The 27,876-nt window shown below is 52.3% G+C and overlaps 2 protein-coding genes across 4 annotated transcripts in view; one reads left to right on the plus strand and one right to left on the minus strand.

Annotated features, from left to right (window-relative positions):
• On the plus strand, positions 1-5,978 carry TMEM186 (transmembrane protein 186). Of its 2 annotated transcripts, XM_042922464.1 has the most exons (3): positions 48-2,391; positions 2,503-2,601; positions 3,570-3,655. In XM_042922464.1, the coding sequence occupies exons 1-2, from the start codon at positions 1,501-1,503 to the stop codon at positions 2,590-2,592; spliced, it is 981 nt and encodes a 326-aa protein (XP_042778398.1). In that variant the 5' UTR covers positions 48-1,500; the 3' UTR covers positions 2,593-2,601; positions 3,570-3,655. The 2 variants fall into 2 exon arrangements, with proteins under 2 accessions (XP_042778399.1, XP_042778398.1); XM_042922465.1 differs by lacking the exons at positions 48-2,391; positions 2,503-2,601 and adding an exon at positions 1-31 and having other exon boundaries at positions 3,570-5,978.
• An 8,247-nt stretch (positions 5,979-14,225) lies between these two features.
• The window catches only part of ABAT (4-aminobutyrate aminotransferase), an 89,739-nt gene continuing 76,088 nt past the window's right edge, over positions 14,226-27,876 (minus strand). For both annotated transcript variants that reach the window (XM_042922993.1, XM_042922994.1), the window contains 7 exons: positions 27,325-27,388; positions 26,753-26,901; positions 24,575-24,712; positions 23,622-23,789; positions 22,188-22,334; positions 18,275-18,386; positions 14,226-17,254 (listed from right to left, as the gene is read on the minus strand). In XM_042922993.1, the coding sequence (XP_042778927.1) occupies positions 17,133-17,254; positions 18,275-18,386; positions 22,188-22,334; positions 23,622-23,789; positions 24,575-24,712; positions 26,753-26,901; positions 27,325-27,388 (900 nt within the window). In that variant the 3' untranslated portion in view covers positions 14,226-17,132. The remainder of the gene's footprint in view (positions 17,255-18,274; positions 18,387-22,187; positions 22,335-23,621; positions 23,790-24,574; positions 24,713-26,752; positions 26,902-27,324; positions 27,389-27,876) is intronic.

Here is a 27,876-nt window from a genome sequence, read left to right on the forward strand (position 1 = left end):
ATCACTTCCGGCGGCAGGTATCCGCGCGATGGTAAGGAGGCGGGTGAGGGGAAGAACGGGAGGTGAAGCGCCTTGGGGGTCGTGGTCAAGGTTAGGCAGGCAGGCGGATTTCTGGGGTTCTGATTTGGAGGATCCGCGGGAGGGAGCTCCGGCGTGGGTTAAGGCTTGCTGTGCCGCGCCTTTCTACGCCCGGGCCACGTGGGCCGACAGGGCACTCTCCGATCATCACAAACCTGGGGTCCATTGAATGCATTTGAGAGCTTTGAAACCATGATCTCTTGTGGTATGTTGTGAACCCCCATTGTGAAAGGGGAAGAAACCGAGGCCCAGAGAAGTGAAGTAACTTACACAAGGAGCTACAGCTAGTGACTGGCCCCCAAGTCCAAAGCATCTGTCGCTGCCCTACTCAGGGTGTAGAACGGCGCACCTAATAAAAACCTTGTGCTGTGGGTTGGCGCCTCCCATCCCCGCCTGCTTTGGTCTTCCCCCCTCCCCCAAACAGGGCTAAGAAATCAGCGGTTCCCTTCAGCACCGAAGATGGTGCTTTAACCTGACAGAATAAGTATCGCAGAGATTTGTTACCCATTTGGACATTTGTTGTTTGGCTTCCTGCTGGGGAAAACGTTCATATAGCCTTACGTCTTCAGTGCCCAGCCCAGAGTTGGTCGTCCCTAGATACGTGCTGAATGAATGGAGGCTGTGTCGCCTTTCTTGTACCTCTTTGAACTCCCTGAAGGAAATAGGACCAGTTTGGGGGTCAGACTCTGCCACACTCACCGGGTGTGTGTCTTTGGGTATGTTTCTAGCCTTCTCTGGGTTTAGTTTTCTCCGTGGTAAAGTACAGTTGACCCTTGAACAATGCGGGTTTGAACTGTGTGGGCCCACTTCTTCGCAGATTTAAAAAAATATATATGTTGTGAAGTTTTTTTTGGAGATTTGCTCCAATTTGAGAAAACCAGCAGATGAACTGCATAGCCTAGGAATACTGGAAAAAAAAAAAAAAAAAGATGTATCATGAATGCATAAAATATATGTAGATGCTAATTTATCATTTACTTCCATGAAGTATAATACACAAGTTTGTTACAAAAAGGTTTATCAAAATGTACAGACTGTACATGGCATCGTTCATAGTTGAGAGAAATGGAAACAAAGATGCAGTATTAAATAACTCCATAAAACTAACTGCAGTACATACTCTACGACTGTAAGAATATCATAGCCACCTCCTCTTGCTGTGGGGATCTCAAGTGTTGTGATTTCCAAGCTTAAAACTGTGTGTTGCTAATCTCCGAGAGATCAGTTCGTCACTCGTAAATTTCAAATGGCTGTAAAAAGTGATCCCGTGGTTCTTGCATATTTTTCATCATGTTTAGTGCAATACTGTAAACCTTGAATAACACCACGGGACCCATACGAAACACCACTGGTGATTCTGGAAGCGCTCCCAAGAGGCAGAGAAAGGTCACGACATTACAAGAAAAAGTCGAATTGCTTGACATGTACCGTAGATTAAGGTCTGCGGCTGCAGTGGCCCGTCATTTCAAGATGAATGAATCCAGCGTAACGACCATTGTAAAAAAGGAAAAGGAAATCCGTGAGGCTGTGGCGGCAGCTACGCCAGCAGGCGCGAGCACATTGCACTTTCTGCGAGACAGCTTTTTATCTCGTATTGAAAATGCAGCTTTTACGTGGGTGCAGGATCGCTATAGGAAAGGCATACCTATAGACTCTAACACGATTCGAGAAAAAGCAAAGTCATTGTATGACCACTTACAGCAAAAGGAAGGTGAAGGATCCAAGGCTGGAGAATTTAGTGCCAGCAAAGGATGGTTTGATAATTTCAGAAAGAGGTTTGGCTTAAAAAATGTCAAGATAGCAGGGGAAGCAGCTTCCCCCGCCCAAGAGGCAGTAGATGAGTTGCCACCTCAGGCGCCCAGAGTCACCGCACCAGAGGAGTTAACAGAGGGTGAGTCGGCGGAGGCGAGAGCTTCCGGACCGGTGCCGGATGAAGATGCGCGAGAAGCGGCGCCAGAAAACAAGTTGACGTTAGACAACCTGGCAGAAGGGTTTCGATTATTCAGGACGGCTTTTGACTTCTTTCACAACATGGACCCTTCTGTGATACGGGCACTGAGACTAAAGCAAGTGGTGGAAGAAGGGCTGGTACCCTATAGAAACATTTTCAGAGAGATGAAAAGGCAGAGAAGTCAAAAGGAAGTTACAAGGTGTGTCCGTGAAGTTACACCGGGTGTGCCTGCCCGTCTTGCCTCCTCTTCCACCTCCTCTAGCTCTGCCTCCGCCTCCCCCGAGACGGCCAGACCAGCCTGTCCTCTGCCTCGCCCGCAGCCTGCTCAGCGTAAAGATGACGAGGACAAAGACCCCTTCCACGTAATGAATACTAAATAGTCGTCATGCCGTACGGTTAAACTGACCTGTTGTGTGTGTGTGTGTGTGTGCGCGCGAGTGTCTCCGTGTGAAAATCTGGTAACTGTACGGCAGGAACTGTGTAGGACTGCATCATCGCCTGGGTATTCATTGGGCAGGACGTCATATGCAAGATTCGCCCGCAAGTGGATGGCCTGTCCTTAGAGGCATGAGGTGGGTGATAATTTAATATAAAATTAATGATGTGTCTTATTGTTTTGTCACGTTGCTCTCAAAGAGTTACGTTGGGGTCCAGTATGCCCCCCTCTCCTAACTGGAGAGACGGCATATCAGTCTATCGTCACAGCTAAGTGGTTTTTTAAAAAACAGTGTTTCCGGTAGTGTGTATTATGAATCCAACTGGGACACGGTAGGCCACGAAAACTTTCTAACCATTCATTCCTTAGTGTATAGGCGAGGTCCCTGTGAAACAGCTGTATGGTTACACAGGGTTACACTAGGCCACCATCAAAGGATCCTACTAGTGCGTCTTTGTTATCAATCCTTGAATCATCCTACTTATAAATAAATAGGCATCTCCCTTATTATCTTTCTATTTTTGTGTCTAGTGTTGGCAGGTAACAAAACACCTGTTGATGTTTCGTATCCTGTAAGGCAGTTATCGATTTATGTACTGACAGACGATTCATCTTGTGAACAACGTAAACTGAATGGTCTGGATAATACAGTACAGCTCCGTAAATGTGTTTTCTCTTACGGTTTTCGTAATCTCGTTCTTTTTTCTAGCTGACTTTGCTGTAAGGATACGGCGTATGATACATGTAATATACAAAATACGTGTTAATCGACTTATCGTTTTAGGTCCTGGTCAGCCGTAGGCTATTAGTAGTTAGGTTTTTGAGGAGTCAAAAGCTACATGTGGATTTTTGACTGCATGGGGGTGGCTGTCCCTCACGCCTCCATTGTTCAAGGGTCAACCGCAGGGAGCGCCTGTCTTGCACTGCTTGTATGAAGATCACGTGAGTTAAAGCATCTGGCTTTCTCTGTCCCTCCGTCTCTGGCAGTAAAGGCAACCTCGCAGGGTTGGCGGGAGCTTGTGGGTGAGATGCTCCGCAAACGTTCGTCGCATGATCAGCACGGCTGAGTTCCCTGAGAGCAGTGGTCTCCTTTCTCCCTTCCAGGCTGCCCTCCTCCGCGCTGTGCTTCGGCGGCCCGGCCCGGCCCTGTGGAGAAGGCCTGTCTGCGGGCTGTGGTGCCTCACAGTCACCGGCCGGGATCCGGGGAGGTGGGTGGGGAGCGGGTGCCCCGCCCTGAAGGAGAAAGCGGCAGGCGCGGAGACAGAGAACTTCCAGATGGTCTACCGGTTTGACGCCATCAGAGCCTTCGGGTACTTGTCTCGGCTGAAGGTGGCACAGACGGCCCTCACGGTGCTGGCCCTCCCGCCTGGCTGCTACTGGTACTCGCAGGGCTTTGTGACGCTCGGCTCCCTGTGTGTTGCGGGCGGGGTGGCTGGCTTTGCCCTGGCCATGCTCTGCTGGATGAGCTATTTCTTCCGGAGGCTGGTGGGCATCCTGTATGTGAACGAGGCGGGCACTGTGCTGCGGGTGGCGCACCTGACCTTCTGGGGCCGGCGGCAGGACACGGACTGCCCCGTGGCCGACGTGATCCCCATGACGGAAACCAAGGACCGGGCCCAGGAGCTGTTTGTGCGTATCCAGCAGTACAGTGGGAAGGAGACCTTCTACCTCACCCTTCGCTACGGACGCATCGTGGACAGAGAGCGTTTCGCGCAGGTGTTTGGGACGCTGGACTCCCTCAAGTGAATTGGGAGCTGGGTCTCCAGCAGGAAGGCCGAGGATGAAACAGGGGATCGGGCACCTGAAGACTTCGGCAGGGCCTCTGGGCACCCGTCTTTTGGGATGCACAGAGTCCTAAGACAGAAGCTAGTGATCGCGTTTTGGAAAGAGGCCCTTGGTACCAATCCATACTGCATTTGTGTGACATTTAGTCAGATAACGGCCAGAAGTTCACAGCTGGTTCTCGGAGGAAGCTGTGTCCGGTTCACTCAGGCAGGGCAGTGCTGCGAAATTGGAAGTCAGGGAGGTGAGGCAGAGCAAGCTCAGGACGTGGCTTGAGCAGACGCGGGTGCTGTCAGTTCTCGACTGCCTGTCCTGGAGTCCCCGTGTCTCTCAACCCTGGTTTTCACATCTGAGAAAGGGAAAAATCCTGTCTCCTGGCATGGGTGTGAAAATAAACGGTAAATGTCAAGGTCAGTACAAAGGTGACGTGTGCTGAAAAGCTTCCAGGCAGTCAGTAGGGCTTACCCGAGGCCTGTGCCACCCCCATCGGGGCCTCAGCAGCAGGAAAGGACGGGAAGAAGCCCAGGTAGAGGCGGGTCGTGTGACCGCGGCCGAGGGTGCTGGCCAGGCGAGCGCAGCATCCCTTTGCCAAGGTTGTGGCCTGGGGCCCTCCTGTCCGAAGGCTCTGGTGGATAAAACCAGGCGAGCTGTGTTCGGGTGCGTTCTTTTATAAGCTAAAGCTAGTTGTGTGCACGATTAGTGGTTAGTAATAGATGTTTGTTTCACAGTCTGTAGCAAAATAAAGAGGAAGGAAGAGGTGATCGTCAACAGTTCCACCACTCAGAAGTCAGTGACTAGATGCTTTATTGTGGGGACTTCCAGTCTTTTATTGTGTTAAAACACACATCATGTAAATGTATTCCTTCAGCCATTTTTGAATGTACACTTCAGTGGTATTAAGGACGCCTACAACGTTGTGCAGCCATCACATCTGCTCATTTCCAGAACGTTTTCATCATCCCAAGGAGAAACTCTGTACCCATTAAACGGTCATTCCCCATCTCCCCCTGCCTCCGGCCTCGTAACCACTCATCTGCTTTCTGTTTCCGTGGATTTGCTTTTTCTGGACATTCCACGTAAACGGAATCGCCCACTGTGGTTTTGTGTCTGGCTTCTTTCACCTGGCGTGGTGTTTCCAACGTGCATCCATGCTGTAGCCTGTGTGAGAGCCTCATTGCTTTTCGTGGCTGGATAACCACAGTGTAGACCACAGTTTGCTTATCTGTCTGTTGATGGACATTTTGATAGTTTCCACCTTTTGGCTGTTGGGAACAGTGCTGCTGTCAGATTTGGCGCACAAGTCCCTGCCGTCGCTTCTTTTGGGGCTCCTGGATGCCGACAGGCGGACAGGCGGAAATATTGGATCTTACGGTGACTGTGTGCAAGTTTTTGAGGAACTGCCGAACTTTCCCACAGCCGCCATGTCCTTTTTTATCCGTCTCAGCCGTGCACGAGGGTTCTGGCTTCTCCACATCCTCCTGATGGGCAGGAGGTGGTATCTTACCGTGCTTTCAGGCTTTTTAAAAACATAGATGTTATCCTGTACCTGGAATTGGTTTTTTTTTTTTTTGCTTCATGTAACATAGCTATCTTACTTGTAAACACATTAAAAATATTCTGTCACAAGAAAAAAAATACCTCATTACTATGTGAGATGCCTGATGTTAACTGACCTTGTCATAATCATTTTGTGATATATACGTGCATAAATCATTATGTTGTATACCCTAAGCCGATACGATGTTATATGTCAATTCTATCTCAGTAAAACTGGGGAAAGTTATTTATTTTTGAAGGAGAGAGAGACCCAAGTGTGAGTGGGTAACGGGAGAGAGAGCGGGAGACAAAGAATCTGAAGCAGGCTCTGGGCTCTGAGCTGTCAGCATAGAGCCTGACACGGGGCTCAGACTCACAGACGGTGAGATCATGACCCGAGCCAAAGTCAGGTGCTTAACTGACTGACCCACCCAGGAGCCCCAAATCCTCCTTAAAAAAATTTTTTTTTAAATTTGTCTATTTTTTAAAATATTTTTAAATCTTTATTTTGAGAGAGAGAGAGCGCGAGAGAGTGCACAAGCGAGCAGGGGAAGGGCAGAAAGAGGTGGACAGAGGATCTGAAGTGAGCTCCGTGCCTACAGCAGACAGCCTGATGTGGGGCTTGGACTCACAAGCCATGAGATCGTGACCTGAGCTGACGTCAGATGCTTAACCGATTGAACCACCTAGGTGTCCTTTATTTTTTTGAAGTCGACTCCACACCCATCGTGGGGCTCGAACTCCCCAAGATCGAGAGTCGCACGCTCTACTGACTGAGCCAGCCAGGCGCCCCTCATTCAAATCATACTCTTTATGCAAAAACAAATTCAGAAATTGCAAAATATTCCACCGAGTGGATGTGGTTGGTCCTTCACTTTTTATTTTCTTTTTAAAATTTATTTACTTAGTGTGAGCAAGGGAGGAGCAGAGAGGGAGGGAAAGAGAGAATCCCAAGCAGGCTCTGCACTGTCACCGCAGAGCCCATCGTGGGGCTCGATTTCATGAACCATGAGCTCATGACCTGGAGCCAAAATCAAAAGCCTGATGCTCAACCGACTGAGCCACCCAGGTGCCCTGAAAACAGCACTGTTTAATTTGTGTTCAGTTTTAGTTAAAGATGCAAATGAAAGGTGGTAGGATCATGGATTTGAATTCTCTATTAAATGCCAGCTGGTGTGAATTCATTCCTGTGGTTGGAGACTGAAGTCTGGGGAGTGTGTGGTTGTGTCCCTCAGATGTTTGGGGACACTGGGCACCCACTGCCTGGGCATATCTATGGTTTTCCCAGACACAACGGCTCTGCACACAGGAGAACCCCCACTGAGCAGTGACCCAGAGCCTGGGTGTGGGCCTGGGCGTCCCTGGGGCCTCTTTCTTCAAGGTAAATGGCATGTGGTTCCATTGACTTGTTTTATGCGACTTTATTTAAACAACTTCTTTTTAATGTTTACTTATTTTTGACAGAGAGAGACCGAGCGTGAGCGGGGGGAGGGGCAGAGAGGGAGACACAAAATCCGAAGCAGGCTCCAGGCTCTGAGCTGGCAGCACAGAGCCCGACGCGGGGCTCGAACTCACAGACTGTGACATCGTGACCTGAGGTGAAGGTGGATGTTTAACCCCAGACACCCCAATGCTGACTCTATTTTAAAACTACAACCAGAAGCTGACCACCTCTCACCCTGTCCACCTCCTGCCATTCTGATCCACACCGCCCTCGTATGTTCCCTGGGTTGTTGCAGCCTGCTGCTTCTATTATCCTTACCCATCTAGAGCCTGTTCTCACAGCAGCCAGTGATAATAAACAAACAAACCACGCATTGCGGTGAAAACTGAAGTGCTCACCGTGGCCTACAAGGTCTAACGTGGTCTGGGTCCACCCCTGTCCCCAGCTGTGTCTTATCCACAGCTCTGTCTTCAACCACTGCCAGTCATATCCAGTTTGCTGTCCCTTCAGTAATCAAGGATGCTCCAGCCTCAGGGTCTTTGCATTGGCAGTTCCCTCTGTCTGGAAACCTTTCTCCCCAATGTCTGTATAGAGCACTCTTGTGCATGTGTGCTCTCTCCCCCCCTCTCCCCCCCTCCCTCTCCCTCCCCGCCCCTCCCCTCTTTCTCTGTATAACAGGTGTTCTTTATGCTCAAGAAGTTGTTAGTGAAGATTCACTTGTATAGAGAAGAGTCAGTTACATAGCAATTACGTGTAGCTCTTGGTTTCCTTCCATACTGTTCCCTCACCCGCTTACCAGCTCCTTCAAAGACTGTGAACCCCTTTCCCCAAAGACAGTCTTTGCCTATAAAATGTCTCAGGCGGTATTAACGATTTGACTTTGACCTCGTTAAAGATAAGAATTAACTCAAATAGTCCCTGGTGTCGGTCTAGTTCTAAGCTATTAACCTGAGTGAACGTCACCCCCAGAGATTTTAGTTATGTCAGGGGTGGGTCCCCAGAATCTGTATTTTTGACAGTCTCGAAGCCAATTCTGAAATGCAGCCTGGCTGGAATTTTAGTCTATTTCAGTCTATTTCTGAAACAGACTCTAGTAGACAGAAAACACCAGAGTAACTCCTGCCTCTGTGGACTCTGTGTTCCCTGGCCAATTTTTCCCCCCCTTAAAGAATACGTTCTCAGCTCTGGTTCCGTGTGCAGAATCACCTGGGGAGCTTTTTAAAAATATTGCTGCCCAGGCCCACGACCAGCCGTTGCCATTGTCAGGGCGATTCTTACCTGTAGCCTGGGTTGCCAGTCACTGCTCTGTAGTATCACCACCCTGGGAGGTGAAAACCCCGTCCTCACCAGCCCACCAGCCGTGGCATGAGAGAGCCTCCATTGCGATGTGTGTCTGCTCACAAGGTACCAGCAGAGGGCACACACAGCAAAGGCATCATGCATGCGTTCATTTCCGAGCCGGAATCGCGATCTCCACCTGACCGCCGGGACTTCAGCAGCACCACAAGGGCGGGCCCTGGGAGCCGCCCAGACTCCCCGGGGTCAACACCAGCAAAACTAGCAAAACCTGTGCTGAGTCCCTAAGGACGGATTCCGGTAGATGCTGGGGAGTTTGAATCTTTATGCTTCCCAGGTAATTCCAAGGCACCCTGACTTTTGAGAATCCCTGCGTGGGATTTACCCTTCCCAAAAGCCGTGCAGCAGATGAGAAAGCAGTGTCTCGGAAAATGCAAGTGGTCTTCAGATTCAGGTGATGGATATATGGGTGATTCCCCCACTTTGACAACAAATCCAAAATAATAATCTAATAGAAATACCCAAGGAGACATACGAAGATGTTCACTGAGTGTTCCTAATAGCAAAACAAACAGCAATGACAAAACTGGAAATAAACATTTTTAAAAGAAATTTTTAAGGTTTATTTATTTTTGAGAGAGAGACAGAATGTGAGCAGGGGAGGAGCAGAGAGAGAGAGGGAGACACAGAATCCAAAGCAGGCTCCAGGCTCTGAGCTGTCAGCACAGAGCCTGATGTGGGGCTCATACCTATGAACCGTGAGATCATGACCTGAGCCAAAGTCGGAAGCTTAACCGACTGAGCCACCCAGGTGCCCCTAAACAGTTTTCATTAGTAGGCGACACAGTTAAATAAATGTTGGTAGAGCCTTACTATGGAATATTGCATGGCCCTTAAAAAGAATGAGCTTGAACAGTATCTGCTGATGTGGAAAGGTAACCATGGCAACCGCGATCAGTAGAAAAAGCAAGTCACAGAACCAATAGAGTTTTGTGTGGTCTTGTGTTTGTAAAAACCCCCATACACTGCAAGTTCACAGTGGTTACATCTGGGGAGAGGGTGAAGTGTGTGTGTGTGTGGGGGTGGAATGGAGGGAAGATACCCATCTTCAACGTTACAACCTTCCAATACTATTTTTAAGTATTCATGATGAACATCTTGTCTGTCTTAACAAGTGAAAAATGCTGTAAAAAGCTCGAGATCTCTCAAGTCAGCTTTTTAGGTGAATCCACCGTGAATTCCCATGCTGGCCTTGGAAGCTGGGCTGACATTAGGAATCATTCCGTTGTGGAGAGCATCGGTGACATGGCTATGCCTGTCCCTTCTAGAGTGGTTTTCCTGCCTGTCCGCTGAGACCCGCCTGCACGCCCTGGGCTGTGTAGAATTTAACTGCAGGGAATGGCGTGGTCTGTGCTATGTCCATTTTCGTACAGTACTTGCTGTGGACTGAACATGTATATCTACCCCCCACCCCTGAAAACTCCTATGTTGGAACCGTAACCCCCAATGTGATGGTGTTTGGGGTGGAGCCTTTGGGAGGTGATTAGGGTCCCCTTCGTGTGATCAGGGCCTGTACGAATAAAGAGGCTCTGTGTGTGTGTGTGTGTGTGTGTGCGCGCGTGCCCCAAGGAAGGCCATATGAGGACATAACAAGGGGCCTCACCAACCAATCATGGCCTTGCAGCCTCTAGAACTGTGAGAAATCTGTGTTTAATGTTTAAGCTGCCCAGTCTATGGTTGTTGGGGAGGTCATCAAGAAGGCATGACTGCCAGTTGACCCTCAGGCTGGCCCTGGGCAATCGGAGGCTCCCCACCCCTTCCCCTGTCCTTGGAATGTAGGTTCTACTTGGCTTCTCTGTTTCCGGAAGCTGCCCAAGGACACAGCCTTGAAACAGTGATGTGGGGTTGAGGCCATCTGCACGGTAGACATGCCTGAACCCAGTTAAGGCCTCCACATAAATTCAGATTCTGGCAGGTGGGTGTGGAGGCCTTATCTTGCAGCCGCCCAAGACAAGCCTTGTAAGTTAAGGCCCCTCGTGAGTTAAGTCCTCTTGCAGGTATTAGTGAGTCCTGCCACCTGCCCACTGGAGCGGCCTCCTCTCTCTCCAGCCTCTCTCTGCCTTCCCTGTATGGGAGCCAGTCTCAGTTTGCACCCAGGGAGCTCGCGAGTGGGTTGTAGGCCAGCAGTGGTATTCGTATTCTGTCATAGCCCCCTGGGCAGACTGAGACATGGTCCCCCAGACCGCGGGGAGGTCAGCTCTAGGTGGGGACATCTGCGGTGTGCACAGCTGGGAGCTGGTGTCCTACCTGCACTGGTGATCAAAGATGAGACTTCCATGTTACAGGGCCGCATATCTACCATTCAGCGACCATGTTGAATGCACTCCCCAGAGCCGATGTGGGGGACTTAGCCGCTTGTGGGGGTGGGGGCAGCCGGGGGAAAACTGCCCAGATGGCCAGGGCTGGGGGCTTTCGTTTCACTGCTGCTCTGTGACTTCAGGACTTGTGAGTCCCCAAATGGAAAGTAACAGGGTCCCTTTGAGTCCCAGGCAGAGTCCAACTTTTATGGCTTTGTTTTGCTCCCGTGGCATTCAACTGTAAAATCCTGTCCGATTAATCAGGCAGGGCCATGTTTTACCAACTCAGGAGACAAAACATCCATTTTACTGATTAACAGTTGAGATACACTCCGAGACTCCGAGACTCCGTGGGGCTTGTATCTGCATTGGGAAGTACGTTTACTGCTGTGAGCAGGAACTGGAAGGTTGACAGAAATGTATCATTGTGTGGAATCATGGGAGGCACTATGCCCTGCCACGTTGTGGCTGTGGCCGGAGAAGTTCTCCGTGTGCCTTGGGTTCTTCATCGGGGAAGCAGTGGCAATAAAAGTACCCACCTAAAGGGGTTGGGACGATGGACTTAGTACCTGGAATCCACCTAAAATAGCGCTTGGTCCAGGGAAGCATTTGATACGTGCTAGGCTAGCAGGATAGCATTACAGAGGAGGCTCAGAGGGGTGATGGGCCACCCAGCTAGAAAGTAGCAGAGTCGGGTCATTCCACTGCCTCCCCAGCATGGAAGGAGAACAGAAAATAGGAAGCAGTGCCTGGCTTTATTTATAGTTTTGAGAGAGAGAGAGAGAGCGAGCAGGGGAGAGGGGCAGAGCGAGAGGGAGAGAGAGGAAGATTCTCAAGCAGGTTCCATGCCCAGTGCAGAGCCTGACACGGAGCTCCATCCCACGACCCTGGGATCGTGACCTGAGCCAAAATCAAGAGTCAGACACTCAACCAGCTGAGCCACCCAGGTGCCCCACAGTGACCATTCGTAACGAGGAGTATTTGAGGTTTCGGTGCCTTCCAATCACCCACCGGCTCTAAGAAGGTATGCTAAGAGCTCACACTGATGTTGACCAGTTCAGATGGGCCTTCCAAGTCTGGCGGCCAGGCTGGCTGTGAGAAAGGTCCTGGGGTGGCGGACAGCCCCTGCCCTCACCCGATCCAAAGCTGGCTGTGCGCGCATACACACGCATCTGTTGATACGCTAGTGTGCCATAATTCCTACGTCTGGGTTTCAAATCCTAGCTCCCGAGCTGAATGGTTGGGGCGGGTTCCCCCAACCTCTCTGAGCTTGTTTCCTCATCTTACAAGTAAGCACACAACGGGCTCCTGGGTGGCTCAGTTAGATGTCGACTTCAGCTCAGGTCATGATCTCACGATTCATGGGTTTGAGCCCCGCGTCGGGCTCTGTGCTGGCAGCTCAGAGCCTGGAGCCCGCTTCGGATTCTGTGGCTCCCTCTCTCTCTGCCCCTCCCCCACTCACACTCTCAAAAATAAACATTAAAAAAAAAAGTAGGCACAGCTCATAGGTTTGTCATGAAAATTATAAAGCACCTGCAGCCTATGCTTGCACATAGGAGATGGTCAACAAACGATAATTGTTACTGTATGTGATTATTTAAAATTTTTCTTTAATGTTTATTTTTGAGAGACAGACATGAAGCACGAGCAGGGAGGGGGAGGGGCAGAGAAACAGGGAGACACAGAATCCGAAGCAGGCTCCAGGCTCCGAGCTGTCAGCACAGAGCCCGATGCGGGGCTCGAACCCATGAACCACAAGATCATGACCTGAGCCGAAGTCGGACGCTCGACCGACTGAGCCACCCAGGTGCCCCGTTTATATGTGATTTATTTATTTTTTTTAACGTTTATTTTTGAGACAGAGACAGAGCATGAACGGGGGAGGGGCAGAGAGAGAGGGAGACACAGAATCGGAAGCAGGCTCCAGGCTCTGAGCTATCAGCCCAGAGCCTGACGCGGGGCTCGAACTCACGGACCGCAAGATCGTGACCTGAGCTGAAGTCGGACGCTTAACCGACTGAGCCACCCAGGCGCCCCAATATGTGATTATTTTTATTTTTTTTTATTTTTTTAAATTTTTTTTTTCAACGGTTTTTATTTATTTTTGGGACAGAGAGAGACAGAGCATGAACGGGGGAGGGGCAGAGAGAGAGGGAGACACAGAATCGGAAACAGGCTCCAGGCTCTGAGCCATCAGCCCAGAGCCTGACGCGGGGCTCGAACTCACAGACCGTGAGATCGTGACCTGGCTGAAGTCGGACGCTTAACCGACTGCGCCACCCAGGCGCCCCTGATTATTTTTAAAATACGTTTTGTTTTGTTTAAAAAAATTTTTTTAAAGTTTATTTATTTGAGAGCAAGCGAGCAGAGGAAGGGCAGAGAGAGGGAGAGAGAGAGAATCCCAGGGTCAGCACAGAGCCCAACGTAGAGCTCAAACTCAAACTGTGAGATCGTGACCTGAGCCGAAACCAAGAGTCGGACACTAAACTGACTGAGCCACCACCCAGGCGCCCCTAAACAACACATGTAATAGTAAACCTTGCCTTCGACGATAATCTTATAGACGCGTTGAGTGTCCACGGTGGAAGGAACCTGGGAAACCATGCAATCCAAACCATGCATTTTGCAGGTGAGAAAAGTCAGAGCCACACCGGGGTCACTGACAGCTGGGAGCAGGAGCCCACGGTCCCTGTCCAGGTTGGGTCCTGGACACTCCTGACTGGTGTGTCGGTCTCTCCGTCCCTCATGTCCTCGGCATGTTGGATTTCCCCCCTGCTCCGAACCTGCACCTCCTGCACCCCTGCGTGGAAATCCCCTGCCTCGCAGTGTGGCCCCAAAGCCCCTCTGGGGCCCAGTCCTGCCTGTTTGGTCTCTGACTCTTGTGGTCTTTCTCTGATCCACACCCTGGGATGCCTGCCCTCACCCTGCCTTTGTGTCCGGGGTCTGGAATGCCCTCCATCCTGCCTCCGAGTCACTGGTGCAGTTCCTGCTTGACCTTGAAGATGAAACTCAGGGACCAACTTCCACCCCAGCTCGGGGCCCGCCCTTTGTTAATGTGCAGCGTCCAGGGTCTACCCGTGTCGCTGTGACCTCTGCCCCACCAAAGATGAGCTGAGCGTAAGGACCACGCCTTGTCCATCCCTGTGCCCCCGTCACATGGTAAGTCCTTGATGAAGCCTGGTGAAAATAGTGGCCTCACAGTATGTCCTAAGTACAGGCACACTTGGGCAGGTAGAGTATAACCCCCCAAGACCTCCCTAAGAGGTACAGAGTAGGTGCTTAATGTGTGCTTGTCAAACAATTATTTAACAAAACTGTTTCCAAACCCAAAAAGGACACATTCACTCTGTTTCCATTATAAATTTTTTTTTTTTAAATTTAAGAATACCGATTAACACAGGAAACATTTAATTTCACGGAATTGTGCGTATGGTCATCAGTTACACTGTGACATGTTAACTTCTTTATCATTTATTCGCACTGCCAACAGAATACCGTAAACAAGATTTGAATGCATTAGTGGGCGGTGCTCCCTAGCTATGCTTCTCTACCATGAGCTGGTATATGTATACATTTATATATATATGTATAGAGATAGGTATAGATATATAGATGTTTTAATGTGCACAATTTTGCATGGTTACTGTCAGTAAAAATTATAAAAAAACATTTACAATAAAAGTGAGGATGTGCTAAGACTTGCTATTATAGGACCTTGCTTTCTGTAAAAGACTTCCTAGAGATAGTTACTAAAGTCTACAGCACTGATGGGAGATGGGTTCGTTCCCAGACCGTCGGCCACAGAAGCGCTCCGCGGGCCCAGCCCTGGACAGCAACCTGTCGGCCGGGCTCCCCGTTGTTACCCCCCTCTCCACAGTTTCTACCATCTTGAGCCCTGCCGAGAGTCCTCTGCTTTGAAATCCTTCCAGCTCTACCCCCACCCTGAAAAGAAGATGCCTCAGGAACTCCTACTACGCCCTGAGCCAACAAGAACATGTTGATAAATGGCTTAAAAAGTTTCACGAGAAGTAACTTCCCTTGGTAAGGAGGGAGTAAGTCTGGACATGACTTCCCAGATAAAACGATTTCATTCCTCTATGACTGCCCCGTGGGAGAGAACAAAATGTCTACGGCCACTCTCTCCACCAAAGAGAGCCCAGTTTCTGGTCGTGCCCTGGCTCGGAAACCTTTGGGACCCCAGGAACCTTACTGAATGTCTGCACCCAACGTTAAAGTCCTCCAGAGAAAGCGTCCTTGTGCCAATACATGAATTATGGTTTGGTTTGCATCTGGCTTGTTAAATAAGGCCTTGAATCTTGGGATATTGCCTTGGGATATTGAGAATCTGGATCCCCAGCGAAAGGTGCGAGACTGTGGGCTGAGGTGCCTTTGAAAGTGTGTTCCCTTTCCTGTGACACTCTTCCTTGCCTTGTCTGCTTGGAGAACTCTTGCTTGTTCTGCAAAACCCTGCTCAAAGGTCACTTGCCCCCTGAAAACCCCCACCCCTGACGGACACTCCCTCTGATTTCCTGACGTTCCCGTACATTCCTCTCTGCACAGCACTTGCCCCTCTGCTTTGACTACTGACTTAAGAGTCTGTTGTCCCCGATGACATGTGAATCCCTCGAGAGGAGGGACCATGTTGTATTTCCCCTCTGTATTCCTGGGGCTTTGCACTGGGCCTGGGGCAGAGCAGGTACATAAGGACAGTCCCATGAAGGAGTGACCGGTTAAAGGGACGAGTGAACAGACGAGTGGCATCCAGCAGAGAGAGGAGCAGACACCTCCATTTTGCTGGCAGAGCAGATAGCCTGACACACGACAGAAAACCAAAAAAACAACCGCTTTGAGGTCTTTGGATGATTAGTTATTGAAAGAACAAAGTGCCGAACTGGGAACCTTGATATGCCCCTGTCCCGAGCCAGCCGGCCAGGCAGCAGGGGGTGGGCCGGGAGGACAGCCAGGCTTCCCGAGTCTGCACGGCTGCAGGACAGCCAGATGCTCTTTTTAGGGGCATCTGAAGTCCAACGAGTCCCAAGAATGCCTGGCCTCCAGAAGAGGCCCCTGAGCCTCAGCCACAGGCCGACTAAGCATTCCAGTATCCTCCGCCTGGAAATCTACATGCCCTTTCATGTCAGGAACAGCTGTCCTCTGGAGTGCCCAGTATGAGGATGCCACCTTGAACCAGCGGGCAATCTGGTTTCTGGGGGAGTTTTGGCACCCAGTGTTCTCGGTGCTTCTTGAGGAAGACACCTAGCTCAGCAACTGACTGCCTGTGATGGAGTCCGGCAAGGGCCGCGCACAAGTGGAGCAGGAGTGGGTGAGGAGAAGCTAGAGAGCCCCCCGGGCGAGGGGTCCACAGGTCAGACCCCAGATGCCCCGGGGAGACAGGAGGACGTGGCTCTGCCGCTCCTGGGAGACCGGCTTGTGCTTCTGACCTTCCGGCTCCTGTGTGTCCCCTTGGATGCTCGGGCTGCAGTCCCGTCCCCTCTCCCCCGCCACCGATGTCTGGGTTCACATTTAACAGAGGGAACAGAGTGTGGGGAACAGAGGGTTGGTGAGTAAGAAGTGCCAGTAATGGCACAGAGATTCTCCAAGGCAACAGCCCGTCAAGGACAGAATTCACAATTTAGAGGGTCCCCAGATGCACCGAGCAGGGTGGCCCCAGTCGTACGTAAGGAGGCCACAGGACCCCTTCCCAGACCACAGCTCAATCCTAATGTCCTTGCTCTCCTGCCCCCGTACGATCTGTCCCGTCCGTCAATGAACTGTGCACGGCACCTGCTCAGAGCTCCAGGGCTGGGTGGGAGGGGAGAGCATGTCTGCCAGGGCGAGGGGTGTCAGCATCCTCGGTCACAGAATATGGCACTTGAGAGGGACCGGAGCCCAAAAGTCCCGCGAGCAGCTGTCATTCCCTTGCCTGGCTTCCAAAGAAACGGTTGGGGTTGAGGTGGGCAGATATATGGCCAGAACCCTCATGGCCCTGCCTGAGACTATGTCCAGGGCTCAAGCAGAATTTCTGGGCTTACACCAATGTACATCATTGGCTCTGCAGGGAGGAGAATCAAAGCCAGCCCCTCCCGCCCGTCCCCCCACCCCCCAAGCCACCACAGACATCCCCTCCCTGCAAAGAACCCTACAGGTCACGCATTCGCCTCTGATCCTTTAAGTGAAAACATGAATTAGGCAAACTAATCAATTTGACAACTGTTGAGATCGGGGCTTTCTCAGAGCGCAGGGGAGATGGCTCCTTTACTTGAAGCCTGCTAAGATGTCACTGAAGATGTTGAGGAACAGGTGTGCGTGGTGATCCCTGAAGACCAGAGTGGGGCGGAATCGGATGGATTTGTCCCCGCAGCCTCCCAGCACCACGCCTGAAAGCGGACGAAGGAGGGAGGTCAGCCGCTTGGGCTCAGAGCCGCACGCGGGGCACCTCCCGTCCGTCCATCTGTCCTTGCCTCCCTCCTTCCCTCCCACCTCCAACACCTGCTCTGCTGCCCCTGGGCGAGGCCCACTGAGACCTAAGTCCCGAGGCAAAGCCCCTGCCTTCCAGGAGCTCGTGGAGGAGCCAGGACGGAAAGCGGCAAACAGGTAAACGCAGAAGTGCAGGCGGGCAGCTCGTGCGAGGGGCAGACTGTCACCCGAGAGGGACGGACCCGCTGATCTCAAAGGCGCCCTGGTCAAGGTCTCGTGGCGCCTCTGAAACTCCGTTTCTCACGGGAACAGGAGGCGAGTTACCCCTGCCCCTCTGGGATCCCGACACGGAGCAGAGTGCCTGCCACACATCCGCCCTCTGACCTCCCCGCCTGGAAGCCCCTCCTCACGCCCCTCCTCACGCTCCTTTCCAGAGGCTTCCGCACCTCTGTCGGCTCCACCCTGCCTCCTGCAATTGCGCCCATCCCTTCCTCTGCCCACATGCCCCTCCCCACCTTCAGCTGGCCAACCCTGCTCACGCGGCTACACTTAAGGTAAAACGCCTCCTCCTCAAGGATGCCTCCCCTGATTTCCTCCTCCCGACACCTCCCCCAGCTATTCCATCCTTAGCCCCTTTTCCTGCTTCCTAGGGTGCACAACTGCAACTGATGGTTTATGAAAACTGTCTTCCATGCCCCCTTCTTGCTAGACCGGGAGCTCCATGAAGGCAAGGCCCCAACGGTCTAGTTCACGACCACGATTCTCTCCCGTGTCACTGCAACTCACCTTCTCAGTGCGTATCTACCGAGTGAATAAGTGCATAAAGAAATCCCGCTGCCCACATTCTCTTTTGAGAAAGAACACTCAGACGCTGTCCAGTCCCCCTGCCGCCCCCTGCCCCACAGCGCCCATCCCAGGTGACGGGGGACGGGGTGGGGAGGACCCTGATGGAGCTCAGCTTCCGCTCCTGGTGGACTTACCTTTGTTTCTGGCCATTGAAACGAGTTTATTCCGTATGGACTCATCGGGAGTGTCGAAGGAGCAAAAAGTGCCTCGTCCTCTCACCCTGCTGATGAACTGGGGGTACCGGGCCTGCAGCGGGGAGACAGGCCGGCGTCAGAGCCCGGCACCCATGCAGCAGCTGGGAGCTTCCTCAAATGTCCCCCTGGGTCTGGCCTTCCGGCCTTTGCAGGACCAGCCAGGACGGCTGCGGTGTCACGGGCTCGGGCCCTGGAGACCTCCAGTCCTGGGTTCAAAACCCACTCTGCCTCTTTCTCCTTGGACACCTGTGGGCCAGTCACATAAGTGGCCTGAGCCTCAGTTTCCTCTTCTGCAAACTGAAAGATGTAAATGCTACTGCCCCCAGTGGGCCACAGTGGGAATTTAGTGAGACAAGATTCCTGCATCAAGTGCTGGGCCTGGTACTCGGCAGGTGCTTGGGAGACACCGGCCATCTTTACTTTCCTTTTCTAGAAAAGCGGTGGTTCTTCTAGAAGCAGCAGCTCAGTCTCACCGCAGGGCCTGAGGCTGGGAGCTGTCCTGGGCTGAACGGTGCCCCCCTCCCCAAATTCATGTCAACCTGGACACTGCGAAGGTGACCTTACTTTGAAATCGAGTCTTTGCTGATGCAATTAGGTGAAGAGGACATCATGCTGGACGAGGGTGGGCCCTAACTCCAAGGACAGGTGTCCCTGTAAGAGGGAAATCTGGACAGAGACACAGGCACACAGGGGAACACTGGGGGCAGAGGCCGGAAAGGGGCACCCACAATCCTTTGGATGCCACCAAGGCCTGCGGACCACCAGAAGCTGGGACAGAAGCGTGGCATGGGCCCTCCCCCACCCCTGCCCCGAGCCTGCAGCAAGAGTCAACACGCACGCTGCTCTCTCGATCTCAGACCTGTGGTCTCTAGAACAGTAAGAGAATGGTTTAAACCACCCAGTTTGTGCTCATGTGCTCCAGAGCCTGAGGAAGCTAACATAGTCACTTGGTGTGGAAGCTTGTGGTCCTCCTCCGCTCCATCGTTCGCACAAAGGATAATGAACGGGGCTGGATGAGCCCAAATGATCTCAGGGCAGTGGGGGCGGAGCCCGGGGGGCCAAGGTCATCTCCCTGCAGACCCGTGGTAGAAAGTGGAGACAAAGCCACATTCTGGTGGCAATAGAGGCCCGTATACGTGCCACGCATGGTCTTGAATTCTCATTCCACCAGCGGAGAAGGGAGTATTTGGTGTCCACGGGGTGGGGGGGATCTGAGGCTCGGAAGTCACGTCAGCAGTTCCTCTGCTTGGTCTGGCCCCTGCTGATTGCTGGGAGCCTGCGCTTTGAACATACTCCTCCCTTCTAACCAGAGTGTTGTCTCTGGGGACAAGGTCTCATCTGTTCAGACACCCGGACACACACGCCCGTGCGCGTGTCTGGTGGCCGCTGACGTGACTAAGCGGCGCAGGACGTGGAGCTCCCTCCCCACCCCTCCTCATGGTGGGGCCTCGACTGTTGCCCCACCCCTACAGGCATCCTTTTCTTTCACCCACTCTTTCAGGGGATCCTGTAATCTGAACTCCTCCTCGCCTGTAGCTTTGTAAGGCCCTGCTAGGGACCCCTGACCGTTTGCATCCCTTGAGATGAACCAGTCGGGCCTCCCAAGGCACCGTGCCAGGCTTGGCAATGGGGTGTTGTTCTCCCAGAACCCTTAGCTGTGGCACCGTCTCGCATCTGGAAGCCGCTTAGGGTAATACTATCCACACCCCTTTTCAAAGCCAGGGGCCTTAGTCCAGGGCCTTTCGAGTTGCCTGGTGCTTAGGACCTGCTCTCATGACTAAGGATGGCTGGCATTAATTGGGACATTTAAGAGACCTACAAAGAAAACATTTCTGGCGCTCTGTCCGCCCTGGGCCTCGCTTTGCTGGGGTGGCAAGACGCCACTCCCAGGGGCAGACGACCACGTCTGCCGTTTATCCCTGGCCTCTGCCCAACCCCCAATTTAAATGTAAATCCAGACCGAGAGAAGAGAAAGAAAAAACTTCCACGCAGAGCACACGCACCCACAGCCACTGGGAGGTCTCAGCTGTTCTAACAGCCACACTTGACCCCTGCAGCGTCTTTGCAATCAGGCGGAACTGGGGTTAAAGCCTGGCCTCCTTGCTGCTGCTCACCTCCCCGGGCTTCCCTTTTCTCATCCGGAAAATGAGGATAAACATCATTTCTCAGCCTTTGGGCTAAGATCAAGTGCAGAAAATGAGGATAATTATGTTTTCCTAATTTCAAACTGTTCTGAGCTAGGGGTGCCAGAACAAATACAGGACACCCGGTTAAATCTGAATTTCAGATCAACAACTCATAATGTAGTGTAAGTATGTCCCAAATGGCACACAGGATATACTAATACTAAAAAAAAAAAAAATCCGTTGCCGTTTTTCGAATTTAACTGAGAGCCCTGTATTGTAATTCATTAAATCTGGCATCCCTATCTTGGGGTGTGGGGTTTGTCCCCAGAGCTCCTGCCACTGCTCTGTGTCTGGAACCATGTCCTGTGCCTGCCCCTCCCCAACCCCCACCTGGCCTCAGACTTAGCAAGTTCTCAATTAATGGAAATAATAATTACTAGGTCATTGATCATATCAGGGAGGTAAATGCTGGCAAAGAACATGGACTCTGAAGTCCACCAGAATCAGGTTCCAACCCAAAGGCCACCACATGGAAGCTGTGCAACTCTGGACAAGCTAGTAACCGCTCCATGCCTCAGATGCCTCATCTGCAAAATTGGGACAACAGGGGTTACACTCGCAGTATCACTACCGGATGTAACCTGAGTGTATGACAGCCCCTGGTACAGGCAGGGCATACAGCAGGCGCTCAATAATTAGAAGCTGTTACTATTGCCAACCACTGTCACCACCCCTTGGCGGTTCTGCTCAGGTCATGGGATCCTCCAGATCCCCGGCAGAAGGACTCTTTGTAACCATCTGAAGAAGGTCATCTGTCCTCCAACTCCTGGGCTGGATTGGCCAGTCCCGGAAGCACCATGGCTCCCGACAGCTCGCACCCCGTCTAGGAGAGTCAGGCGTGCGTGTGGGTTGGGGTGATTTGTGGGGCGGGGGGAGGTTAGGCAGACAGAATAAAAGTACGAAGACACCTGATTATAACTGAGAGCTATGCTGTCCCATGCGGGATCCACACGTGGCCTGAAACGTGGCCAGTCCAAGTTGAGGTGCACACGAGGGAATATGGGGGCACATGGGTGGCTCCGTGGGTTGAGCGTCTGACCTGACTTTGGCTCAGGTCACGATCTCACAGTTTGTGAGTCCGAGCCCCGCGTCGGGCTCTGTGCTGACAGCTTAGAGCCTGGAGCCTGCTTCAGATTTTGTGTCTCCCTCTCTCTCTCTGCCCCTCCCCTGCTCATGCTGTGTCTTTGTCTCTGTCTCAAAAGTAAATAAACATTTAAGAAAATTTTTAAAAAGCAGGGAACATGAAAAACCACATTAATTATTTCCTCTATTGGTGGCAGGCTGAAATCGTAGTATGGATAGAAGGGGTTAAAGTAAACTACATTATTACTAGCTTTGCCTCCTTTTGTACTTTTAGTCTGGTTGCTAGAACATTTAAAGTCCCTTCGGAGGCCTGCAGAGTCTCCCACTGCACAGCGCTGCTTGCGGGGGGGGGGGGGCAGTACATGGAGGATGGGACCCACAAGGGAAGAGGGACGCATCGGGGACGCTGTGAGTGGGGCGTGTTTGCGAGAATTCTCAAAGGACAAATGTCGGAACCTGGTGTCAGAGGAGAGCCAGGTGTTCAGGAGCTGGGGATGGGGGTGGTGCGGGGTCCACGGAAACAAGGCTCAGATGTTGCCCTGGGGGTGTGTGGGGAACCATGGGTGGGGGTCTGGGAGGGGTACCTGGAGGTCCAACAGCCCCGTCAGCAGGACCTTCCCGGCGCGGGCCGCGTTGTTCAGCAGGTCCTCCCGCTTGATGATGTTGATGACCTCGGCCAGCAGCAGGTTCTTGGACGGGTCCCCCAGCCAGGTGTTAAAGATCCGGTACGGCTAGAAGGAGGCGCGTGGCGTCAGCAGGGTCGCACGCAGGCGCACCCTGGAGGGGCCCCGCTTCGCCCGGACACACCCTGTCCCCCGCTTAGGAGGAGAGAAACTAACCCAGGGAGCATCTCCCGGGGCCAGGGAGGATACCACACGGCAGCTCAGTGCATTCCTTCCACAACAGCTACCCCACAGCCCGGCACTGCCATTAAGGAGACCAAGCTGGTCCATACCCGGAACAGTCCCTCAGTCCTGGGGACACCGAGACAGCTGGCTCTGAACTACTACAATCCTCGTTTTATAGGGAAAGAGCCGAGGGTGCTCACTTCGGCAGCACATATATTAAAATTGGAGAAAGAGCCGAGGTTCTGAGAGGTTAAGTGATTTGTCCTGGAAAAATACAGCCCGTAGGTAGTGGAGTCAGGAGTGGATTGAGGGCAGGCTGACCCACAATGACCACCCGATATATCCCTCCTTCAATTATTCGGGGTGTCAGTGCAGCCAACTAAAACATACTTCCCAGCTCCCCCTTGCAGATAGGAGTGGCCATCTGAGCAGATCTCAGTCAACGTGTTAGAAACAGAAATGTTGTGAAATTTCTGGGAAGGCTGCTTTATAAAGACAAGAAGGGGGCTACTTTGTCCTTCCTTCCTTTTTCCTTCTGACTGCCTAGAATTGATATGTGATGGCCAGAGCTCCAGCAGTGATTGTGGATCATGAGGCAATCTTGAGGGGGGAAACTACATGCAGGATTGGTAGAAGAAAGGATCCCAGGGCCCTGGTAACTGTGTGTGTGTGTGTGTGTGTGTGTGTGTGTGTGTGTGAATTCCTATGTGTATCTGGCAGTGCAGTGTAGTGGTTTAGAGCATGGGCTCCAGGTTTGAGCTTTGTCACCGAACAGGCTGTGTGACCTGGGACAACTTACTTAACCTCTCTGTGCCTGAGTCTTCATTACTAAACTAGGAGAGAAAAAATAGCATCTACTGGGTTAGACTGTTGTGAGGGTTACAAGTACACGAGGACTACTTAGAACTGGGCCAGGACATGGCAAAGGCTCGGTCCACAGCAGCAGCGATGAGCTCTATCATTGTAGGTGCACAGGGAAATCAGGAGACGGACAGTGAGCTGCTAGGAAGCCACCCTGCAGAGAGCTGGGCGACCACTACCGCTGGCTAGTTACACTGGTAAACAGCGGGCGTCAGGAGACCTCTGGGACCCGTCCGGTGTCCACTCAGCTCCTGGTTTGGAGAAGGGAGCGGTCCTGAGCGAGGAGACGAGGGCAGGGCTGCTACTCACAGCGTTGGGCCTGAACTCCTCCTTGTGGAAGTAGCCTCCTGTCATCATTTTCTTGCTGAAGGTCATCACGTCCGCCGGGTCAGCCAAGCCCCAGTGCTCGTGGGCCCAGAATTTGCCAGTGCAGCCCCCTCCTGTCTGGACCTCATCCACCAAGAAGGCGCAGCCGTGCTGACCAAGATGGGAGAGAAGAAGGAAGTCAACACCCACCACCGCCAACCAGCCCGGAACCCCGCACCCAGCCCGCCTCTGTGACCAAGCCCCCGTTCCGGGGCCGTGCGAAGCGAAACCGGGCGGCTCTGAGGTCTGAGCTTCAACTTGTCCTCAGACTGCTGAGCTGAAACAGAACCGTGACGTCAGGTACGCCCTGAACCCCAGAGCACAGCGACACTGCATTCGGCTCAGGCTGGAGTCGGCCGGCTGACTTCCTCCGCCGGCCTGCTGTCCCAGCAGAGAGGCCGAGACGTGCCTCCCAGGCCCCGGCTGTCCTGTCTGCCAGTTCTGTCACCCCCCCCACCTAATGCTAGTTCCCGAGCACTTGTGCTAAGAGCAGCTCCCATCTTACTGGCCGGACGTGCCCGTTCTGTGTGCACGACAAACTGAAATACACACACGGAAGCAACAACGTGTGCTCACTAGCGTCTGTTGGGTGTGGCTGAGAGATGAGGTGGGCTCTCTAGAGAGAACAGGGAGGAGGCTGAGGTCTTCCCAGGCATCTCTTGAGTGGGAAAGTGCCCAGCTAACACTGCAGGGTGGAGGCTGATTCTGCAGTGAGATTTTAGGGAGAAATTCCCTCCCTTCCTCCTTCCCTACTTTCCGATGCCTCTACCTGTGAGGCCACCAGGCAGCCTCTGACCACCTGGACGTGTACAAGGACCCCGCGGCTAACACTTTGCTCTGGGAAAACCGTTGGAAACAGCCCATGGCCCCATCCAGCCCCGGCCCTGTGCACTGACCTTCCTGGAGATGTCTCTCAGCTTCCGGAAGAAGTCATCAGATGCGTGGTTGTCTCCGCCCTCAGACTGGATGGGCTCCACGATGATCCCGGCCACCGTCTTCTTCTTTTTCCGATATTTTACGATCAGATCCTCTACCTGCATTCCCAAGGGGGAAGTAACCATAGCTGGCGGGAGCCCTAGAGCAGCATCCGCCGATGGGGATGTGGGTTCCACGACCCCCTGAAACGATGCTGAGTATGTGTTCGTGTGCACTCCGGTGAGGACTGTGGTGTCCACTCGGGGCCGCCCCTGTGGGTGGGAGTGTGCCCTACCTGGGCCTGCTGCTGCACCTGTGGGACAGAAACTAAGGGCTCGGGTCACAGAGCGAACGAATGAAACCATGCAGCATGGGGTCCGGCGTGCAGGACGGCGTAGCTGTGGCTGTTGCTGGTAATGCCATCGCTGTATCCTTAGTGTGATATTACTGTCGGCGGGAGAGTCCTTTCCGTGCAGAATCTGAGGCATGTATTTGCTCAAAAGAACTGTTGCAAAAGTCACCTCTCATGATAGGAATCTAATCGGTCGTGTCACGGAGCAGGGTAGGGGGTGGGGGTCATGGGTTGAACCTTGGATTGACCTGAGGGTATTTTGTGGGGTGATAAGAGGCCTTTGATCAGGGTGGTAGTTCTATGGGTATATTTGCTTGGTAAAGCTTTTTGAACTAGACACTAAAATGAGTGCACTTGGTAGTAGATAAGTGATGTGTTAGTGAATTAAAAATAATTAACTAAACAGTGACAGGGTACTCAGAAAAGCACCTTTTTAAAAAAATGTTTGCTTATTTTAGACAGAGAGAGAGAGAGAGACAGTGTGAGCGGGGAAGGGGCACAGACAGGGAGAGACACAGAATCGGAAGCTGAATCTGATCAGAATCTGAGCTGTCAGCACAGAGTCTGACACGGGGCTCAAACCCACGAACCCTGAGATCATGACCTGAGCTGAGGTCGGATGCTTAACGGACTGAGCCACCCAGGTGCCCCAAGCGTCTGACTCCTGATCTCAGCTCAGGTCATGATCTCGCAGTTCATGAGATCAAGGCTCACGTTGGGCTCTGTACTGACAGCACAGAGCCTGCTTGGGATTCTCTCTCTCTGCTCCTCCCCCACTCATACTCTCTCTCTCAAAATAAATAAATAAATGTTAAAAAAATAAAATGTTATTAAAATTAATTTTACCCATTTCCTTCCACCTTTAAAAAAAATTTTTTTTTAACGTTTATTTATTTTTGAGACAGAGAGAGACAGAGCATGAATGGGGGAGGATCAGAGAGGGAGGGAGACACAGAATCTGAAATAGGCTCCAGGCTCTGAGCTGTCAGCACAGAGCCGGACGTGGGGCTCGAACTCACGGACCGCGAGACCATGACCTGAGCTGAAGTTGGATGCTTAACCGACTGAGCCACCCAAGGGCCCCTCCTTTCACTTTTCAAAAATGTGATTACTAGATACACTGCAGTCACACATGGGGTTCACATCTCTGTTCGACAGGTCTGTACTAGACCCCCTGTAGGTGTTAACCATGAATTGATTGAAAAGGATGATGATGTGTCTAAGAGGCAAACCAGCCTCAAACCAGCCTCACTTGAGCTCAAATTCCAGACCTGAAGAGTTTCCAATTTCTTTTCCCCAGCAACGGAATCCTCCAGTGTCTAACATGGAACCCCAATATTTGGAACAGATCAAAGGAGGGGTGCTAGCTGTGTCTGAGGCATGGCAAGAGGGGGCTCCCTGTCCCCAGTCCCTCCCCTGGCCCCATTTCAGCCCCCAGGGAGCCCCAGGACTTGGAAGGAGGCTGAGAAGCAGTGGACAACAGGGTCCTGTGGATGCACTTTTCCTACGGGCTGCCTCATATTCTCATAAATTCCCTCCTATTCTGCAGTCAGTGAAGCTTGCCCCCAAAGAAACCTAAATACAGACATCAGTACCACAGGTGGGGTGACGGACGCCAGGTGGAAAAATCAAGGTGCCCCCTTACTTTTCCTGATGTGCCTCTCTGTCCCTACGACCCTCCCAGGGAGCACCACGCGGGTCCCACATAAACCCTGTGTTCTTCTTCCCCTGAGCTGAGCCTTGCGGCGGTGGTGGGGAGCCGGGGGTAAGGAGACAGGGAGGGGAAATCTGCAGGGTCCGCTGTTACCTCTTCCAGACAGCGGGCCTCTTCTTGCTGGTTCTCTTTCACAAAGTCTTCCAGAGGGTATTTTAGCCGTGGGAACGGTGCGATGGGCCAGTCGAAGGAAGGGATGTCGATCTTGTGAATAGCTTTGGAGTGCGTGGTCGCTAAGCACCCTAGGGAAGCAGGAGGAACAGTCTTGGAAAAGGGGATCACGGGCAATTCAGGCCACGTCTCGCAACACCCAGGGAAGCCGCTGCCCGCAGTTCCTGTAACGTCCCGAAGCTGACCCCGTGAACCTGTGTGTGCACGCGTGCGCCCTTGACTTTCTGATTCATCACAGATTAAGCACGGGCTGCGAAGGCACAGGGCCAGGGTTCGAATCTGGCTCTGCCCCTGGAGGGCCTTAGAATGTTCCTTCCTTGTTGGGCCTCCCTTTCCGTGTCTGCAGAGCGGGACTAACAATCCTCCCCCCTCAGAGAATAGAGTGGAGTCCGTGAGAGACGCTAGGTGGAAACTGCCAAGGTGAAGATCGAAGCCGCCTACTGTGGTTGCTCTTATCTAACAGCCACCTCGGGGTCACGCTGCTCCCTCCTTACCCAGGGTCCTCCCGTGGAACGCGCCCATGAAGGAGAGGATGCTGTACTCGGGGCAGCCGGGGGCCTAGGACCAAGAGACAGTGGTCACATCAGTCACCGCTGTGAGGACTGGAGGGCCGTGTTGTGGTCCCCACACACCCACAAAAGTCCATCAGAAGAACCTCAGTCCCTTTGCACGGACAAGTTACACACCGGGTCCTGAGACGTCCAGCCCACAGACGTTTTGTTTTGTCAATAAAGTAAAGGTTTTTTTGACTTTTTCTTTTGTTAATTTTAAGTAGGCTCCACACCCAACATGGGGCTCATTGAACTCACGACCCCAAGATCAAAAGTTATATGTTCTACTGACTGAGCCAGCCAGGTGCTCCAGTAAAATTCTTTAAAAATTTTAATTTAATTTTTTATATGTGTATGTTTTTCTTATTTGCGAGAGAGAGAGAGAGAGAGAGAGAGAGAGAGAGAGGGAATGCGAGTAGGAGACGGGCAGAGAGAGAGAATCCCAAGCAGGCTGCACCATCATCAGAGTCTGACTCACGGCTTGTTCTCAGGAAC

The sequence above is a fragment of the Panthera leo genome, chromosome E3 (genome assembly GCF_018350215.1).
Source record: "Panthera leo isolate Ple1 chromosome E3, P.leo_Ple1_pat1.1, whole genome shotgun sequence".
NCBI lineage: Eukaryota > Metazoa > Chordata > Mammalia > Carnivora > Felidae > Panthera > Panthera leo.

Coding starts and splice junctions, on each gene's coding strand:
- TMEM186 (XM_042922464.1), top strand. CDS start 1,501: ATGTACCGTAGATTAAGGTCTGCGGCTGCAGTGGCCCGTCATTTCAAG. Junction 2,392..2,502: donor AGGACAAAGACCCCTTCCAC/GTAATGAATACT, acceptor ACTGTACGGCAG/GAACTGTGTAGGACTGCATC.